Source organism: Podarcis filfolensis (genome assembly GCF_964270895.1).
Source record: "Podarcis filfolensis genome assembly, chromosome: 10".
Lineage (NCBI taxonomy): Eukaryota > Metazoa > Chordata > Lepidosauria > Squamata > Lacertidae > Podarcis > Podarcis filfolensis.
In genome coordinates, this window is record NC_139612.1 from 39,969,335 (window position 1) to 39,989,980 (window position 20,646).

Sequence of the window (20,646 nt, forward strand, 5' to 3'; positions counted from 1 at the left end):
AAAAATGAGTACAGAGATAAATGTATACTGTGAAAACTGTCTCATGATAGCTACTTTCCAATATCGCTTTGAAAGCTGTAATTAAGATAATGTTATATTACAAAAACCAGCACTCCAGGGGATCTTTGTTTCTTGCAGGCTTCGTAGAGCTGCAGATGGAAAAATTGGATGTGGTTGATAGTTTTGGAACGATCCCCTTCCTTGACTACAAACACTTTCTTATTCGAACTTCCTTCCCGGAGGTAAACGACTGCTTATATATTTGTTATAAACCTTTTGCAGTAATTGAAATCGCCCAAGTTGTAAATGTGTCATGGCTTTGCATACAGTTAAATGACCTTTATAATAAAAGGGCAGCGCTTACACAGAATAAACCTTGCTGATTTTAAGACTTGGGGTTTGGTTAGGTTTTTGTTGCTGTTGAGCTTTTGTGGGATTTTTTGGGTTGAACTCAACTAACTCAGTGTGCTAGTGGAAGCCAGCACAAAGACTCACACTACTGCAATGGGACTTTCATCTCTTCTCCCCATGTGCCCCCGCACCTTCCCAAAATTCACTCTAAGGGTTAGGAGAACCCCAAAACAGTGCACAGGAGCAGAGGGGAGATGCCATTCATCAAAGTATTTTCAGGGCATGTTGTTTTGCTGCCAGGTCACCTCAGGTGCTGTGACGTTCTACTAAAAAGTTCACCAAAGTTGACTTCAACCCAGAAAATTATTACGTGAATCTAGTTTGCTTATAAAAATATGGGGCAGTTTATGCAAAGGTCTTCCTTTGAAAAGTCATTTGGTTATTGTGTGCATGCAGCTTCACCATATGGGCCAATCCAAACCACTGCTTTTTATTTGAATGCCTTATCTATTTTGCAATCTTTTGTTTTGCAATCTTCTGTCAACATCATAGTCGTCAATCTGTTATTTTAGGCTGGAGGCACGTCGTTTATCTTGATTGAAGACTCCAGTGAACCCCTTGTAAGTGTTTTACATATAATTTTAGTTCTCTTACAAAGGAGGCAACTGGTTTAACAGAAATAAAAACTGGGTAGTATGATTCTTTTAGTGTTTCTAGTGAATTTCTGTTGTCATTTTATGCTGCATCTTGCTTTCAATTCCTATACAGAGAATGCAACAGATAACTTTTATAAATAAGAAAAAACAAATCTGAATGCTGTAACTAATTTCCATATAGAGATGTTCACAGGATGTGTGTATTATGTTCATTAGCATGGCAGGTGGCAAGATATGTCACTGGCAGTCTTGTGCCCAGCATTGCTCGGGAATTGTAAGAATCTGTCAACCTGGGGATGCTACCCCTCCCCAGATCCCTTCTCAAATACGTTCACAGGCAGAACTAATGTTTAATTAGGGTTTTAAACCACTAATTAAACATGTATCCAGGAGACGGATGGGGGAAGTTCTCCTTGTGCCTCTTTCCTCCTACCAAGACCAGGAGTGCCTTTCCCCTAGGATTGCACGCTCAGGGGGCAGTCTGGGGACAGAAGAGCCAGGTCTTCCCACGCCTCTTACCTGCCTATCCGCTGACAGTCACAGATTGGTTCACTCTGAGCCACCCAACTCATAGTGATCCATGTCTGTCTGAACCCGAGTTGATGCTCAGGTCCCTCCAAATAGGCCCAATTTGCCTCGGGACAAAACTGAATCCACTGCACAGCCTTCATAGCTATCTGCTCTGAGCTGTTATTGATAGGGATACTTATAAATCCTTGCTGTACGGGAGTTAATGAAGTTTGAAATCCTCACACTCTTCATTTTCAGAGAACAAAGAATACAGTGAATCTTAAAGACCTGCTAACAGGGATGGTGAAGCTGTGGCCCTCCAGATGTTGTTGGACTACAATTCCATCTCCCTGAGCACTGACCATGCCCAGATGGGAGTTGGCATCCAACATCCTTTGGAGAGAGACAACCCATCCCTGTCCTAGCAGTTCCTAGCAGTGGTTGGTTAAAATAATATTACCTTGCCTGCCTGAAGATCTTTTTGTTTGTTTGTTTTGTATTCAACAACAATTTTTTTTGTATTCGATGCTTGCAGCTATAATTTATAATAAAACGAACAACATATTAAAAACAAAGAAACAGACATACAATTCATGTATTTCAGAGCAGAAATCCTGAGCAGAAGGATGAAAGCATTACAGCATTGTACGCCTTAATTTGTAACAAGCATTTTCTTGTTACTCTGATTCATACGCTTGAAAAACAGAAAACCTTCTCTGTAAAAGACAGGTATGCTACAGAACTTAGATTCTTCAAGTTGTAGAAACATGAAAGAACAACCTGCACATATAGAAATGTTGTGTTTCTGTTGACTTTGATCCCTCACACTGCTCCAAAAAATCTCATTAGTCAAACTTCTGGAAAGAAAATGTAGGTGGTAAGCAATGAAGTTTTGGTTCAGAGTACTTAATGAAATTACCGGGACGCGGGTGGCACTGTGGGTAAAACCTCAGCGCCTAGGACTTGCCAATCGCATGGTCAGCGGTTCGAATCCCCGCGGTGGGGTGCGCTCCCGTCGTTTGGTCCCAGCGCCTGCCAACCTAGCAGTTCGAAAGCACCCCTGGGTGCAAGTAGATAAATAAAGACCGCTTACCAGCGGGAAGGTAAACGGCGTTCCGTGTGCTGCGCTGGCTCGCCAGATGCAGCTTGTCATGCTGGCCACGTGACCCGGAAGTGTCTGCGGACAGCGCTGGCTCCCGGCCTATAGAGTAAGATGAGCGCACAACCCTAGAGTCTGTCAAGACTGGCCCGTACGGGCAGGGGTACCTTTACCTTTACCTTTTACTTAATGAAATTAATGGAGCTGCCTTAGTCATGTTCATTAGTTCAGTGAATCTACTCTGAATAAAACTTGGTTGAATACAACCTGTATCTGATTCTTACAGAGGTACTTTCACTGTTATGTCTGTGTAATTACCTTGAATTAGAAAGAAACATATTGGAATCTTGCTAAGAGTTCAGTAACTTAGAATATTGAAACAGAATATGCAGACCAAATTGCACTAAGATAAGGCACTCTTCTGTAGAATGAAATCAACATATTCATTGGTGTTAGTTATTCTGTTTTGTGAATACTAATAGACATTCTGGGCTTTATTGGATTAAATGACTTGGAAGATTGACTGGCTGGAATAGCTAGAAACCAAAACTGGGGACAGCTAAGGCAATGCTAATACAAAGGGGCACCCAGTAAGATAATTAACTCACTTCTCTCCAACCCTTGCAATTATGGGGTTGGGGTGTTTTGAGGGTTGAAGTGGCAGGCCAAGTTAAGGATTCATCTTCACTGAAGTGAAATTCCAGGTATTGAAGATAGCTGGAGGTTACTTTTTTTAGCTGCATAATTTACACAAGTTAGTTATTCATCTCGTAGGAGCTTCCAGCAATCATTTCCCTTCATTTGAAATAATACAAAAAGTTGGCAGCAGTGTTTAATGGTCTAGACCAGCCTTTCCCAACCTTGGGTCTGCAGAAATACAGCTCCCATCATCCCTAGCTAGCAGGACCAGTGGTCAGGGATGATGGGAGTTGTTGTCCAACAATATCTAGAAAATAACTACAGTGTTCCTGCCATGTGTCCTTTTCTTTCGTTACTTGTAGAGTGATAGACAGAGTTTAAAACTGTGGCATTTTGGTTCTTAGGTCTATGGACAGTACAAGTCTTGGTTTAATTTGAGACCTACTCCTGGAGCTTTGTCATGTGGACCATTTATACTCACTGCCTTATGTTAACAAGCGATCATGCATTTTGTATCCTCCATTTTATTGTTCTCCAGGTTTTCTTAGTAGTTCTCCTATTTTATTTTATTTTGGAAGTGCTGGTATTTCCTTCAACTTTATGTGATGGCTGCCAGGATGAGTGTGGCAGCATATAAATCGAGTTAGTATTGCTATTACTTAGGTAATGATGTAGGCAGAATTACATATTAGCTAATATTCAAGTTCTTCCTCTTTTTGTCATTAAATTTATTATTCTCTTTATAAACAGATGCTTGTTTGCATCATTCTTGACGATCGCACTACAAACAAACCTAGTCTACTTAACCCATATTCTAGAGGTCTTGACAAGGGATTTGATGGAACAGTCTAGCAATATACAACCGAAGCTGCTGCTAAGGCGTACAGAGTCAGTGGTAGAAAAACTGCTGACAAACTGGATGTCTGTTTGCCTCTCTGGTTTTCTTCGGGCAAGTATTGTATCTTTTCATTATACTTGCTTGTTTTCATGCAGAAGGAACTGCTTGTGATGTGCATGTACAGCAGCTTTCTTGCACTCGAAGAGTCCCCTTCAGTTCAGTGGAATACATTTGTATAAACAGGTTTTATTTTGAATCATTAAATGAATGGGAACCCCACATTTGAGCACTCATAAATATTCGGGGTAAAAGATGAGGAGTAGGAAAATGAGCTGTTTAGAGAAGGAAGAAGCCTTTCCAGGTTCATCTGTGGCACCTACCATTTCAAACATTGCTTCATACTTTTTTAGAGAAGCCACATGTACATAGGCAAAAATGTGAAACATACAGGTAGAACATATTTTGTGACAATTGCACATGTGTCTCTTCCACTAAATGTATGCATAACTGCATCCTGCAGCTGGCTGCCGCTTCCCATTACACATACATTATATGTAGATGTGAAGAAATAGATGAGCATGCAATCTATATGTGGGGTTCATGTCTTTCCCTACATGGAAATGCCTATTATTTGCAGCAGACTTTAAGCAGGGCAGTTTTTCTGGTTGTTTCCCCCCTGTTTAACAAACAAGTTGTAATGCATAGAAAAATGCAAAGAAAAGAGGGTATATCTATAAGCCAGTGTGGTGTAGTGGTTAAGAGCGGTAGACTTGTAATCTGGTGAACTGGGTTCGCTTCCCCGCTCCTCCACATGCAGCTGCTGGGTGACCTTGGGCTAGTCACACTTCTCTGAAGTCTCTCAGCCCCACTCACCTCACAGAGTGTTTGTTGTGGGGGAGGAAGGGAAAGGAGATTGTTGGCCGCTTTGAGACTCCTTAGGGTAGTGATAAAGCAGGGTATCAAATCCAAACTCCTCTTCTTCTTCTTCCATAACATTGTGTTTCATTATGTTTCTTAGGAGACATTTGGGGATCCATTCTATATGCTTGTGACAACCCTAAATCAAAGAATAAACAGGGGCCCTGTGGATGTAATAACCTGCAAGGCCTTGAACACACTAAATGAAGACTGGTTACTGTGGCAAGTAACTGAATTCAATACAGTGGTATGTCTTGTTAATTGTGTGTCCAGCAAATGAAACCAACCAGTCTTGTATGGGAGAAACTATATGGCTAAGCAGGGGTGGAATTCTAGATCATGAAGTGGTCTCACATATGTAGTCTACGGTCGAATTGTGGTTCTTCATAGACTGACATTCATAACAGATTCTATTGTTATGAGAGGGAGAGAAAAAATGCCAGATTGTTTTTTCCATACCACCTATAATTCGTGAGATAGGTCACTTAGTTTTTAGAGATGGATTATCTTGAGGCTGTGAGATACTGGCTGCAGTTAACAAGCTTCAAGCTAATACACTCTCACCTCAACTTTCCCAGTATGGTTGCAAGATCAGAAGCACCCACTTCTGTTTCCAAGTATCCATAGTTTATCTTATTATATGAACCATGACAAACTGTAGCTTAATTTATAGTTTGTCCAAACAACCAAAGATAAAATTGTGATTTTTGATCCTAGCTTATTTGGATAGGCCATACCTAAAAACACCAGTTCAAATAAATAAAATACTGTTTAATTTATTTATCTGGAAGCAGATACTTACAATTTCATGCCTGCATCAGAACAGATAAGAGGTAGTTATTTCATACATGAAAACTATGCTTTAGCATTATGACTAGATCAGGTTACTGACTTGCCTGAGTCGACTCAGCTTGTTTTTGGGTATGAGATTGAACTCTGCTGTCTGTGGCCCAAACTTAGCACATTAGTTCAGTTGGGATTGAGTAACTGTGAAGTGTGAAAACATGTTTTTGAAAGATCTATATTAATTTCCTCTGACATATACAAGATTTGCTAACACAGATGATAATGATTTGCATACAAGTGGTTTACATATCACTGCTTGAGCACTAAGATAATCTTTGGAGGCCCTGCTCCAAGCGAAGTGAGTCAGGTGGCTCTTCAAGGAGAGTGCTTTTTCAGTGGTGGCACCTCGGCTATGAAATAGGCTCTTCAGAAAGACTTCCTTGGCACCAGCTATAAGATCTTTTCAGTGGCAGATGGTTATCTTTTTATTCACCTAGCGTTTTTATGTGCTTTAAGTCTGGGTTGTAAATTATATTGTGTTTAAACATTTGTTCTCTTTCAGGAATTAAATGTTGTCTTTGAAAATATCCCACAAAGTGAGTGTGAAGGCACTTTTCAGACAATTCAAGTTAACGTCCTAGATTGTGACACCATAGGGCAAGCCAAAGAGAAGATCTTGCAAGTCTTTCTGAACAAGAACGGCTCTCTTTATGATCTTCAGCTCAATGAAATGGCCTTGGGTAAGGCATTGCCACTGCCCTATATTTGTTAAAAATTTATAATCTGGCATTTATTTTCCTTTGTTTACTCTTAGAACAGAATTTAATAATGGGTTTTTGAAAAACCACAATTGAAGATTTCTCTGCTGTTAACAGACGAGACCCACAAATTACTATGGATTCATTAAAAGCAATCTGTTTTAACTAAATAAATTCTGTCATTTGTGGATTACAGTTAGCTTATGTAATATGTAGCAACCTATTGAGGACTGGGCAAATTAAATGCTTGACACGCACAGTATCACAGTCGCTGTTGCTGCAGTATTAGCTGAAGCAGAATGATCCATTGGGAATAGCCAGTACAGCACTGGTAGTAGTGATCCACCTCAATGGCTGCTCACAAAACCCTATTGTGATACAGAAGCTGATGTAGCCATGAAGGAATGGAATATGGTTTCAAATGGTTCACAAATCCAGCATCATCAATGCAAGTACTTTTAGCATCTTGACCTCTTATGAGAATTTTAAGACTGGCAAAATATGATAGGGTTGCCTCACAAGCCACCAATGGCATCTCAAAAATCTAAGCACAGAATATGTTTGAATTGCAACTGTTTTAATTGTTTGGCAGCTCTTCAGTCAGGTGTACAAACAACTGAACTTTTGGACATAGATAGTTCCTCTGAGATTCTGGAAAATGGAATTACCAAGCTGAACACCATACGACATTATGCGGTAAGAACAAAAATCCTTAATAATTTGAAGATCTCTCTTTTGTAAGGACAATCTGGGATAGCCCAGTCGGTAGAGCATGAGACTCTTGATTTCAGTGTCATGGGTTCAAGCCCCATGTTGGACAAAAGATCCCCACACTGCAGGGAATTGGATTAGATAACCCTTGTTGTCCCTTCCAACTCTAAAATTCTGTGATCTTCCACGATCTTCTCAAATACTGTATCTAATAGTTGTCATATGGTCTAGCTGAAAGACTGGACCAGGATTCTATTGCTAATGCCATCACATACTTGATGTGGGTCTATAGGAAGTCACTTAAGCTGCAGTCCTGTACATTCTTTCCTGGGAGAAAATCCCATAGTACTTGTGAGACACAGGATTACACTGTTAGCCTAGCTACATTTCCATGCACGTTTCCATGAAAAAGCATTAGTACTGAGTGTTTATAAACAGTAAATTCAAAATGAGAAAAAAAGGAAACCTTTGCATGCCAAACTTGTTCCTAAACAGTTTCAAGCATAATCAAAGGGACTTAATTGGTCACAATCAAATTACTGAAATGGTTTCAATTCTATGTGCAGCACAAGTCAAAGTCCCACCAAGTTCAGCATTCTTAGTTATAGCTGCTCTTAGCTGGACAGGGGTCACTAGAATTAACTGAGTCTGAGGCAGAACTTTGTGTTACCGTGTTCTTTCTTACTGTGGTTTGGGGAAGGAGATCAGTGCTAGAACATCTGCTTAGCATGCAGAAGGTACCAAGTTCAATCCCTGGCCTCTTCAGGTAGGGCTGGGAGACTTCCCTGCCTGAAACTCTGGAAAGCCACTACCAATCAGTGTAGACAGTACTGAGCTAGATGGACGATTGGTCTGCCTCAGTATAAGGCAGCATCCTGAGTTGCATCTACTCATTGCCTTTCCAGGTGTCTTGCCAAGTACACAGAATGACAAAATTTCTCCTATGTTCCCTTTGATTTGATTGTGTAATCTGAGATGTTTTCAAAGCCTTACTGAAGTCCTGAAATAGTATATTCCCTTTTACACTTTGTCAATGACGTTTAGCACGTCATCACAGAGGGAAGTGAAATTTGTTGCCATGCTCTTTCCCCATAAATCCGTTTGAATTCATCTCAAGTACTCACCCACAAAATACACAATGTATATTCTTGTACTTAAATTTTTATTTACCCTTTTGTTAGCCCTATGCCCCTTGAGAGATTAGATTTTATTTGGAGCTATCTTTACTTTGTTTTTGCTATCTTCATTTTGCCTCTGCTTGGCTGTGCTACGTGTTCTTTTATTTGTATTTGGGGAAAGCCCTGTAGCTCAGTAGTAAAGATTATGCTGTGCATGCATAAGGTTCCAGTTTTAATCACGACCATCTCCAGTTAAAAAAATTTCAGTCACAGCTGCCTGTGATTTGGAAGAGACACTGCCATTTGGCCTTGGTAATATTTGGCTGGATGGATAAATAATCTGATAGTAAAAGAGAATAACAAACCCAGTTTTTCCTGTTCTTTGTCTTTCAGTTTTTGTAAATTTCTTGTTTCAGGTCATCAAACATTTTATCAGTTGAACAAAATCTATTTTTCTTGCACTTCCTAAATCTTGGTGCAACTGCAGGATTCTATTGGCAAAGGATAAGCTTTACAGTGGGCCAGCTGCTGCAGTTTCACTTTTCCCCATTTTTGGAAGGCATCCTATTCTGTGCAAGTCATTTCAGTAACTGAGTAGCAATAGGGAAGCACTGTGTTTTCAAACACACAGCATTCAACTGCTGAGCACTGCAGCTATCAGCTGGGTTACTTTTGGACCTATTATATAGGTAACAGCCTGGCTCACCAGAATGTTTATGGTTTTAACAGCCTTTGAGCACTGTTTTGGTTGGAACTCTTAATCCAGCCATTCCAAGGTTTTTTGTCCCACTTGATTAATGGGAAAACCTGGACTGCATGCTTCAGCACACAGCTCATGCATAGTGGAATGTGACCAGTTTATGCCTTAGCAGGACATGTGAACAGTCATTATGATACATGTGCTTTCAGATAAGCATGTCACATTACATTAAAAAAAAAAAGTACTGCACACATCCCAAAATATAAGGCCCTTTAGGAACGTCAGCCTTTATAGCATGGCTGGCTGGCTGCATCAGAATAGAAAAAAACCCTATGGCTACTCTTAACTTTGCACTTAGGAAGCCTCAGAGTGGGGAAATGAACACAGAACATAATGCATTCTTTGACCTGTGCTGGCTGGGAAGAAAGTAACAAGTCACATGCAGTGGATCATGTGAACTTTGAGGAACCGTGTAGTTTTAGAAAAAAATGCATATTACAAAAGCTGTTTTATTTCCTTTTCAGATTTCAGATGGAGCAACTATTAAAATCTTTAAGAAAAAAACGGATCTATCAGGTACTGAAACCAATACAAGCCTGATATATATAATTGTAATGGCAGGATGGGGGACCCTTCCATAGGTTGTTAGACTGCAACGCCCACCAGCTACAGCCAGAAAGGCCCAGTGGTCAGGGATGGCAGAAGTTGTAGTCCAGCAACATATGAACAGCCACAGGTTTCCCGCCCCCACTGTAATGGGTTTTATAGAGCTATGAGTATATAGCAGACCATTTGAACCATAGTTCTGAAGCAGCCATTTATGTGAAGGGTCCAGTTTTATGATCTATAAAAAGAATAAGTTGACGAAATTCACAAGGATGGGGAACCTGTGGCCCTCCAGATGTTATTGGGCCACAACTCTCCCCCCACCCCCCATCTTGAACCATTGGCCATGCTGGCTGAGACTGATTTCAACTTAATGGGCCACAGGCTCCCCATTTTGGAATAAGCTCCAATTAGTCTAAAAGAGCATTAAGCATACAGCCGGATGCTTCAGGGAAGCTTATATGTAGGTCATAAAGATAATATTACCCTTTTTCGTATGTTTGCAGAGAATATGGAGATTCCATTTTTAAGGCCAAAGTAGACAAGGCACAAGAGAAATTTGTAATTTTACACATTGTGAAATCAGCCTCATAGTTCGGATTGATGCAGGGTTGGTTTCACGAAGGCAACAGAATGCTGCAGCAGATGTTTCATTCTGCTTTTCTTCCTGCTCCCAGAGGGCTGGGATGATATTTTGTGACAGAAGCTGGCAAAAGGGAGCAGTAAAGCCAATGATACAGATAATTTATTTGGCCTGTCTTCTTACTGCACAGAGTGGTGGGAATTACATTATGTAGTTATTACATTTATATCCCACCCTTCCTCCCAAAGGAGCACAGGGTGGCAATTACACAACCTCAGGGTCCTGCACAGGAATATAATTAAACATGGATTACCTGGATGTCTTTTCTTGGCAACTGCTTAATCCCTTTCACTGTGTGCATTTCATTCATTCTCTCTTTCCCCCTTTAAGCATGTTTCTCAGATGGGGAATACCCAAACGACTATTGCCATCTGGTAAGTCAGCAATATCGGACAACTAGATGTTTTTGTTTTATATTATTGCCTCCCTTAACCACTGCATCTGCATGCACATTTGTGTATACCTTTCTTACAGATAATACCAGATTCCGAAGCAGCCAAAGATACACAGGGTGCAAAACACAAAGGAAAACAAAAATTTAAAGTGAAGGAAATGTATCTTACTAAACTTCTTTCTACAAAGGTAAGTGCTGAACTTTATTTAAGGCTAGGCCAGAAAAGATAAGATTAAGAAGCTTCACAAAGAGGCAGCAATTAACTGATGTGACTTAAAAACACAGAATGAGATTGTAGAACCTAGTGACCACCTATAGATCTTTTTTTTCTTCTTGACACATGGAGCTCAACTGGGCTTTCCCCATTCATTTACATGAAAAGAGAATTATTGCGTACAGATGCATTCAGAGCTGCCCCTTCCATTGAGCTGGATCTGAAGTATAAGAGAACACTGAGAAATGGCTTTTATACATAGTGATGGTGCCAGTCTTGAATGGGTGACTGAAAAGTGTTCAGCTCCGTTCTTGTTGCACAAATTGTCCTTGATAGATGGAGCTCGTTGTTTTGTTAATTTACATCTCAGAAACTCTTTTGTCTAAGCAATAAAACATTGTCTTTTTATTTCTTTCAAAGGTTGCAATTCACTCAGTTGTTGAAGAGCTGTTTAGGAGCATTTGGACTTTACCAAACAATAAAGCCCCAGTTGCTGTCAAGTATTTTTTTGACTTCTTGGATGCTCAGGCTGAAAATAAGAAAATTACAGACCCTGATGTGGTCCACATATGGAAAACTAACAGGTATATATTTATGAATGTGTTTCATGTAAAACTCAAACATAATAATGCATGAACTGGCAGTATGGTCAGCAGTGAAGGGCACATTGGGACTATATTATGCTGCTAACTTGCATGAAGCACTGATGTTAAATTACTTTTAGTGGGATTAATAAACTTTTCCTGGAACATTATTAATTTGAAGTTTGCCTTTTCTCTTGCCAGTCTTCCTCTTCGCTTCTGGGTGAATATACTGAAGAACCCTCAATTTGTCTTTGATATCAAAAAGACTCCACATCTTGATGGCTGTTTGTCAGTAATTGCACAAGCGTTTATGGATGCCTTTTCTCTATCAGAGCAACAACTGGGAAAGGTAGTATCTCGATTTCATGTTTTACACACTCTTTCCTTAGGCGATACCTTCCAAACCAATTTTTCCACAGTACTGTCCCTATTGAAGGCAATCATTTTACTCCAGAATTACTTCTGTAATTCAACATTCACTCCACTTCACATGCATGCCCTAAACTTGCAAGAACTTCAGTGTGCAGGTTTTCACATTCAGAGTGCTTTGTGGGATTAGATCCATGCACACTAAAGGGAGTTACATAGTTAATGAGCCCATATCTGGCATCTGGAGTTGTGTGTATTACAATCCTTGCTGCATCAGGTTCACTCAATAGACAAAGCTGTGGGAGATCAAGTAGTTTACATTTAACACACACACCCGATAATGGAACCAACTGTCTGATTTGCATACAGGAAACATATTTCCTATTTTAAAGTTTTTTTAGGTTAGTGCACGAAAAAAGTCAGACTGGAAATAATAAAGGAAATTTCAGAAGTGCTAGATTTATCTTTCAGGCTTCCACAACACTGCTCATGAAAAAGCAACTGCTGTGCTCTGTTATATTTTAATGCTTAACCCCATTGAAAGTTTAAAATTTGATCCAAAGATGCACTTCCCTTTGCAGCTGAGCAAGTGGCTGTGGTTGAAACTTCAAAGCTACCAAGAGGCTTCCCTTATTGACTTGTAATGAAAGGGTGCAATAAAGTGGTTTCTTGAATGACACATTTCTGTGACACCTTGAAAACTCAGCAACGCTGTTTTCCTGTAACGTTTCTTTTTCTTTTGGTTGCCGTACCAAAAGTGGGTAAAAGTTATGTAACCTACAAGGCTGAACAGAGACCACTACCAGCCATGAATTGGGGCTTACTAAGTGCTTGGATAAACCTCCTGTTCTTTGCTGCCCACCTAGGACTATAAGAACAGGAGGCATGTCACAGGCATGGCGTCTCACTGCATGCGGCTAGGATATACAGTAAAACTGTTCTGCAGTGCAAGTATAATGCAGTTTTAATTTGGAAGCCTTTTTTAGTACCCTCCTATTCCACATGTGGGATGCGGGTGGCGCTGTGGGTTAAACCACAGAGCCTAGGACTTGCCAATCAGAAGGTCGGCGGTTCCAATCCCCGCGACAGGGTGAGCTCCTGTTGCTCGGTCCCTGCTCCTGCCCACCTAGCAGTTTGAAAGCACATCAAACAGTGTTTCCGTGCGCTGCTCTGGTTCGCCAGAAGCGGCTTAGTCATGCTGGCCACATGACCCAGAAGCTGTATGCCGGCTCCCTCGGCCAATAAAGCGAGATGAGCGCCGCAACCCCAGAGTCAGCCACGACTGGACCTAATGGTCAGGGGTCCCTTTACCTTTACCTATTCAACACCTGCAATATTAAAAAAGGAAATGACAACAGAGAACAAAACATGAGGCATAGTCTTCATTACTCCACACATACACACCTATCCATACGCTGTGGGTAACCTTCCTTCAAGGGACCCAGCTGTCTGAGGTGAAGCTGGTGATGAATGGGAAGTTGCCCTTCTTGATGTTCACCCCACAGATGGTTGTCTTTTCAGTGCCAGACCTTTTTATTCCCCCCAGCCTTTAATATCGTTCTTGCTTAGCCAAGGGGCATCACCAAATCATACTGTAATAAAAAGGTACACCACCAAAAATGTAACTAAAACGAACTATCACAATCCATTTCAGTATTCAGAGACCATTTTTGTTACAAAAAATGACAATAACTGTAACACTATAATTCTAACCCTCACTACCAAAAAGGGGCCTTTAAAATCTTAACAACTGTACAGTTTTAATGCTGTAAACCTGCCATTTTATTCTGTGCTTTAATTGTTCGACACTGTAAGGCAGCCTGACATTTATATTGAAAGATAGTGTGTAGAAATTAACTGAATTTTCACAGGAATCCAAAAAAAATTGTAGCATAGCTGTGACCATTTATAACAATAGTTGTCTTTTGTTTTCTTTTTTAAAGGAAGCACCAACAAACAAACTTCTCTACGCGAAGGATATTCCACTTTACAAAGAAGAGGTTAAAGCTTTCTATAAAGCAATTAGGGATTTACCTTCACTGTCCACTTCGGAGCTAGAAGAATTTTTAACTCAGGAATCTAAGGTATCATTTCATTGTTTCTGCACACCTATGCAGATGTGGTATGACGGCATGCTGTGCCTTGGCTGTAAAGCAAGAACTGGCCTCTTGAATGAGAAACATCCCAGTGGTGCCCTGCAGACACTAGTAACGTTTCTCCCTCACCTTGCATATTTATTAACCCAGTTCACACCTAGTGCTAAGCCAGACACATGAGTTCCTAGAGCAAAGATTGTGGCCACTGTGTTTCTCCCACAATGCTTCTGAGGCATTAAGCCATAGTTTGGCACAGTGTTTATGTCCAAACCTATAGATAATACCATGAGCCTAGATTGGGACATAACACCCGTGCAGTAGCAGGTCCAGTAGAGTATCACAGTGGCTGTGATCTTCACTCCAGAAAGCCATATATCTGCTTGCTTGCACGCAGCCATGGTTTGGCTCAATGTTGTATGCAAGCCATGTCATTATTAACTATTTCATATGCTATTAGCATTGTTTCACCAGTTTTCCTTTCCCCCTCGCAGAAACATGAAAATGAATTTAATGAGTCTGCAGCCTTGACTAAAATTTACCACTACATAGCAAGATATTACGATGATGTAAGTTCCTCTTCTTTTCACTCCCTCTCTTTCTCTAGTTACCAAAATGTTTAGTAGTATGCCCTTTATCTATACCACACTGTGCCTGGGGCTGCAAAACTTCTGAGTGGTTGACTGAGGAATTCTGTAAATATTCAGACCACTTTATGAGCAATGTACAGTGCACATATATTTTTTGATCAGGACCTAAATATTCAGCTTGGTTCACGTACATGAGCAGGCCTCAGGTTTGACACAAAAGGAAATGAATCAATATACAAGAGGAGAAAGTGCTCACATTGCAGATGGAATAGAAAACTATGTATTGCACTTCCCCTACAAAACAGAACTGCAAAACTTGATCAAACCATGGTTTGCAATTCTCACTTGCAGGGAAAATATAAACAATAATTTGGAAGTAGCAACAAACTATGTATTGCCACAAAAGAAGTGGGGTGAAGTAGAAAGCATACAGGACCACATATTAACCAAGCCACTGTTTGACATTACATCCTAATAAGCCATATAAAAGAGTCTGATTTAGGGGAGTACAGCTAGTTCAGTCACACTGGGCATGGAGCTTCAAGGTCACTAAAACTATGTAGAATGGAAGGCAGGAGGTGATTGACCTTGCCAACTTTTGGCATTGCACAGGTTGCTGCTGAAATTTGAGACCCCAAGGACTGCCGCTGCATGTAAGGCATGTCTTTTTACTATTTAAATCTACAGTGGTACCTCGGGTTACAGACGCTTCAGGTTACAGACTCCGCTAACCCAGAAATAGTACCTCAGGTTAAGAACTTTAATTCAGGATGAGAACAGAAATTGTGCAGCGGCAGCAGGAGGCCCCATTAGCTAAAGTGGTGCTTCAGGTTAAGAATGAACCTCCAGAATGAATTAAGTACTTAACCCGAGGTACCACTGTACTGTCAAATTACCATATTTTTCGCACCATAGGACGCTCCGTCCCATAGGACGCACCTAGTTTTTTTGGGGGGAAATAAAGGAAAAAAATTTTCCCTTTATTTCCCCCACAAAAGCAGGTCAGGGAAACCGAACCAGGTCGAGGAACAGCGGGGATGGTGGCGCTGCGCCTCCCTGCTGTCCCCCAAGCTTGTGGGGCTGGCTGATGTCTGCCTGGCGCGCGGGGCGCTCTGCTTCAGCGGGCCCCACCCGCCAGGCAGCAGGCTGCTATCCGCAGCGTGGGGAGCCCTGCGGGGAACTCCTGCAAGGCTCCCCACGCTGCGGATGTGTTCCCGAAGCGCCGGGCGCTCTGCTTTCAGGGCGCCTGACGCTCCGGGAAGCAGGCTACTATCCGCAGCCTAGACACGGCTAGCGGAGCGCTGCGTTAATCCCGAAGCTTGGGGCGTGCGGAGCTCAGCGCGCCCCAAGCTTCTGGGTGCCGGCAAGGTCTCCGCTAGCTGTGGGAGAGCCGTGCGGCTCTCCCACGGCTAGCAGAGCGCTGCGCTAATCCCGAAACTTGGGGCGTGCGGAGCTCAGCGCGCCCCAAGCTTCTGGGTGCCGGCAAGGTCTCCGCTAGCTGAGCTCCGCACGCCCCAAGCTTCGGGATTAATGCAGCGCTCCGCTAGCCGTGGGAGAGCTGGGTCTCCCACGGCTAGCGGATAGCTTCCTGAAGCCTGCATTCACTCCATAGGACGCACACACATTTTCCCTTGCTTTTTAGGAGGGAAAAAGTGCGTCCTATGGTGCGAAAAATATGGTATGTAAGGTAAAATAAAACTTACTTATGGCAATTTTAATAATGCACAAACTATCCCGCATGTCAGGGGTAGTGAATGAGTTGTGTCAGGCTAGTCAGAGCTGAACAGAGTTAACTAACGATTAGCCTGATGAGAACAGTGGAAGGGCTACCTGGGACCTGAAACAAGAACCTTTACCCAAGTTAAACAATATGATAAAAAAAAGGAGTGACCAAGTCTCACTAAACTTTATTGTCATAAATACCTGTTTACTCATCCAAATTCTAAACAGTTTTGATGCCACATATAACTGGGCCACTCCCCTCCCCATTTCATAGCTACAAAAGTGTGACTGATTAATCATCTTAGTATAAACATGCCCCTTCAAATCACACCCTATTCTTACAACTGCTGAAAATGTTTCAGTCTGTGGCTCTGGAATAAAGAATGTGGTCATTTTATAGATACAAATTTCTGCTTTGCCCTTGTTATGCCACTGGAGGACGGGGACAGGACAGCTTTCCCATATTGGCTGTATCTTTCCTCATGACTGTTGTATATTGATATGCTTACTTTCATAAATTTGGGCCTGCATTTACTAAATGTTTGTGGTTTTTAATTTAGATAGCTCTTGTCAGAGGAAGTGTTTTATCTTGTGATTGGCAATAAACTTATAAACAACAAGATGCATAGGCTAGCATTAGAAGGAATGTGGTTTGCTCAAGCAGAGCTACTGTGACACTGAAAAAAATGTGTTAAAATAAGGCTGCACACATTTCTTTTGTTTCCATAGATACTGAATAAATTGGAGAAAGAACGAGGGCTGGAAGAAGCACAGAAGCAGCTGCTGTATATAAAAGCCTTAGCTGACGAAAAGAAAAAATGCAAGTGGATTTCAGATGAATCAACTGCTCCCTTACTAAGCTAGTATGAACTTAAAAAACTGCTACTGCATTCAAAGCATCAAGTTCTCCTCAAGCATTAGTAGTCTACAGCAACTGTAAGTCCAGATGGGAATGAGCATCTCTAGCTGCACCGAAGATACATCTCAGAGAAGTCTGGATAAACATTACATTGTTGATGTAAATATGCAGCCATGCGCATAGGACTGGAAGCTTGCTGCCATGTGCAGATTTCCCTTGCCAGATCAAAGCCACTATGGGAAGCAAGATGCTGCACTCGATAGAGACCTTCAGTCTGATGCACCAGGGAGCATCTTACATTAAGTAATTTTGGCAGTGTTTTAACCACTTTTGATGTGGGGGTTTTTGTTGTTGGTTTTTTGAAAAAAGGCCCTGAGCCACAAATCTATAAAAACCTGCTTGCATTTCATTTTCAGCACAGTGCTCCAAAGGCCCACTTTGCCAAAATAATTTCCTTACCTCATTGAACTCAGACAGCCTCCTTGTCTAAGTTCCACAAGAGCACAAACATGCAGTATGTTCCAGATGCTTGGGTGCGGCAGCCTTAAGAAGCATAACCACTGGATCTAGGAGGCCCAGCCTGCTGAGGTCATTTGCAGCTTTCCAAGAAAATAGTTTGTAACAGACGTGGAATGATATGGGACATTTTCCATACCTTCTTGTGGAGAAGCATGCAGAATGGATTGGCTGGCTCACATCCCACTGGAATTTTCAATTGCTATAGCTGTGTCCAGCACTATGTATGTTCTAAACATTTCTTCCCCCTGCATAGAAAATAGACAAGTTTCAAAACAAACTCAGGGACCACTAAGTATTAAGGTATTTTTAATTGACTCTTCTTCTGAGGCAGAAAAGGGTGCTCTGATTTATTTTGTACCTGCAGTTGTTTATATTTTTTTAAATGGTAGATAAATGGAAGGATTATCAAAATAAATTCTACATAGCTTTGCAAGTACATGCATCACATTTTCCAGCTGGGGTAGCTACAGTAGTCTTTGGTCACCTTAAAGACTAACACACAAGCTTTCATGGCCCACCGTCCATTTTAGCAGAAGCATGAAGTGTTATGCCGAGTTGGCAGGTTAGAAATGCTAGAAGTGCAGACTGTGACAATCAATGAAATTAATACAACTATCTTGGCATTGGGAAGCAAATTAGCAGGTCACTTCTGCAGGCAATACAAATGAATGGGAAGAGTCACAAACAGTGGTCAACACTATAGGATAGTTGTCTTACCAGGAACAATGCAGGTATTTTTTCATGACGGAACTGCTTTGTAAAGTGCACCTCTGATATTAACCTCTACCTTAGCTTATGAAACTAATGTAGGTGTCAAGCTGTGTTGTTGCTTGTAGAACCTTTGATTGGCTTGATAACCGTAGTATCTTGCATCAGTCAGAGGAACTAAATAGTGAAATGAAACGGAATATTTGTGACAATCTGCAGATGAAAGCATATTATAACACTTATTGTAAACTGCGTAAAACAATCAAAACTTATTTTCAGACGTATGCAGGTAAATATTTCATCTGATCATGATACATCTAATAACTCCTCTTCTATGAAAATGACGTTTGTATAAAAATGCATTGATGAAAAATACATTGGATATTTACATGAGATGTTTATTTCAAATACAAAGTATTTGTTGTTTACTTTGCTAACTTGTCTTGCTAACTTGAAGTGTATATATAATTAAAACTACAACATTTCAAAGCAACTCAAAGTGAGAACACATGTCAGACTTTTATAGCAAAACCCCTGCTTTACAAAAGGAAAAGAACAGTGTAACTCTACTCAGCTAGAGTGGCATGAAATGACCTTTTCTCCATACCTCTCTGGTCTCTCAGCTGGAGGTTTATATCACAATTTTTGAATACTTTAGTTGCTAATGCAGGTCATTGCCATTAGCAAGAGAAGTCCCACTAGCCTAAGGTTTGTTTTGTCCTTCCTCCCCTTCGGTTGTGGCAGCTCTGGACGAGTACTGAGAGTTTCAGGAGAAGTTATACTACACATATTCTCCCTTCTTCCCCTACCAGATTGCCAAATTGCAAAGGAGGGAATCACTGACTGAAGCCAAATTCTTCCATGTAGCTGAACAGCCATTTCCGAGAGAGGCTGGGTGATATATTACCTCTTTTGGCCACTTTGAAGATCTTGCCATGTGAGGCTGTGAAATGACAGTACACATCACATCAAAATGTGGTCCTCACCAAGTAACTAGTGAACCCATTTAGTTATGCTCTAGGTTTGGCAGCCACCAGCATGATTGTTCTGTTTTACCAAAAGAATCAGAGTGAAATACAGACTCTGGAATCTGTATACAATGAACATGCAGGTCCCAAGTTGGTAATATCACTGCCCCTTTGCTACCTTGGAAGTGTATAAGCATTTCATATCAGCTCATGCTAGGCCTCTATATTACTTAAGTGTAAAGCATCTAATGCAGTGAGTGGGTTGTGGTGTTACCATCAAATTGCTACACAGAATGTCGTTTACAATATGAGACATAACACATCCTTAGCATTGTTAGGCCTGCTATTTCTGGAATTTCCAGGTCATGTGGCCTTGCCTTTTTATTTCTGGAATCTGGCTGGTATTCTATACAAAGCCATGGTCTGACTTAAGATTCCAGTTGGGAAAGAACTCCCTATTTATATGCATAACCTGAGAAAGAAGGCCCAGCCTTATTCAGAGCCAAACAAGCATAGTGACACAGTTGTTCTAAAATAATATATCCTGGTGCATTAAGTATACCTTGCATGCTTTCTAGACCTTATTGCTGCCTTCTAATATTTGCAGTTCAACATACATGGCACTTTGATATTAAAGTTACAGACAACATGTGAAGGGATCAGAGATTACCTGTGAATATTCCTTTTACTTGTTCATTGATGACTTGGGAATTGAGGTGATCTCTTCATCCACCAGACATCAGTTTGTTGAGGAAATCTTCCACTTCTTCCCTATACCCAATTACTCAAGACACAGCAAAAATTTACCACAGCCCAAAACAATAACCATAGCTTTTGGATTCTCTGTGATTACCTGATAGTTTTAAGATTAACCAAACTGCTTGTGAAAACTAATTTAACGAATTGCCATGCAAGACTGCTTGACAAGAGTTGTCTAGATTAGAGCAGGAAGGGGCAGAGCCACCATAGTTCATCTACAATCAGTGTTGAGTCTGTCTCCAAAACAGTAGGAGATTATTTCAGATATGAAATAATACCTAGAACCACCAGAAAAATGACCATTCTTCTGCATGGCTTGTTCCCCATTAGACACAGAACCCAAATTTGGTTGGCATTAGGTGAACAGCATGAAACTCTGAGCAACTTCCAATACATATGCCACCACAAAAGTATTTTCACTGTTGCACGAAGAAAAGGAACTAGGTGCATTTTTAATTATTTGAATGGTAATCAAGGGCACTTAGGTAGGAACAAAAAACCCCTATATTTTAATTATCTACACCTATATTTATC

The 20,646-nt window shown here is 41.0% G+C and overlaps 1 protein-coding gene and 2 long non-coding RNA genes across 3 annotated transcripts in view; 1 reads left to right on the plus strand and 2 right to left on the minus strand.

Moving 5' to 3' along the window:
• Positions 1 to 18,813, plus strand: part of PLXNC1 (plexin C1) — a 59,576-nt gene extending 40,763 nt beyond the window's left edge. The window contains exons 17-31 of the mRNA XM_083573399.1: positions 139 to 242; positions 924 to 971; positions 2,122 to 2,246; positions 4,006 to 4,204; positions 5,112 to 5,258; positions 6,360 to 6,537; positions 7,148 to 7,251; positions 9,609 to 9,660; positions 10,664 to 10,707; positions 10,808 to 10,915; positions 11,362 to 11,525; positions 11,727 to 11,874; positions 13,838 to 13,978; positions 14,482 to 14,556; positions 17,029 to 18,813. Of these exons, the coding sequence (XP_083429525.1) occupies positions 139 to 242; positions 924 to 971; positions 2,122 to 2,246; positions 4,006 to 4,204; positions 5,112 to 5,258; positions 6,360 to 6,537; positions 7,148 to 7,251; positions 9,609 to 9,660; positions 10,664 to 10,707; positions 10,808 to 10,915; positions 11,362 to 11,525; positions 11,727 to 11,874; positions 13,838 to 13,978; positions 14,482 to 14,556; positions 17,029 to 17,163 (1,772 nt within the window). The 3' untranslated portion in view covers positions 17,164 to 18,813. The remainder of the gene's footprint in view (positions 1 to 138; positions 243 to 923; positions 972 to 2,121; positions 2,247 to 4,005; positions 4,205 to 5,111; positions 5,259 to 6,359; positions 6,538 to 7,147; positions 7,252 to 9,608; positions 9,661 to 10,663; positions 10,708 to 10,807; positions 10,916 to 11,361; positions 11,526 to 11,726; positions 11,875 to 13,837; positions 13,979 to 14,481; positions 14,557 to 17,028) is intronic.
• On the minus strand, positions 10,911 to 13,838 carry LOC310743330. The gene is made up of 2 exons (XR_014538956.1): positions 13,212 to 13,838; positions 10,911 to 12,887 (listed from the first exon to the last, which is right to left on the minus strand). It is a non-coding gene; the product is annotated as an uncharacterized lncRNA (long non-coding RNA).
• LOC310743336 lies at positions 17,500 to 19,304 on the minus strand. Its single transcript, XR_014538962.1, has 2 exons — positions 18,993 to 19,304; positions 17,500 to 18,562 (listed from the first exon to the last, which is right to left on the minus strand). It is a non-coding gene; the product is annotated as an uncharacterized lncRNA (long non-coding RNA).
• Positions 19,305 to 20,646: the final 1,342 nt, after the last annotated feature.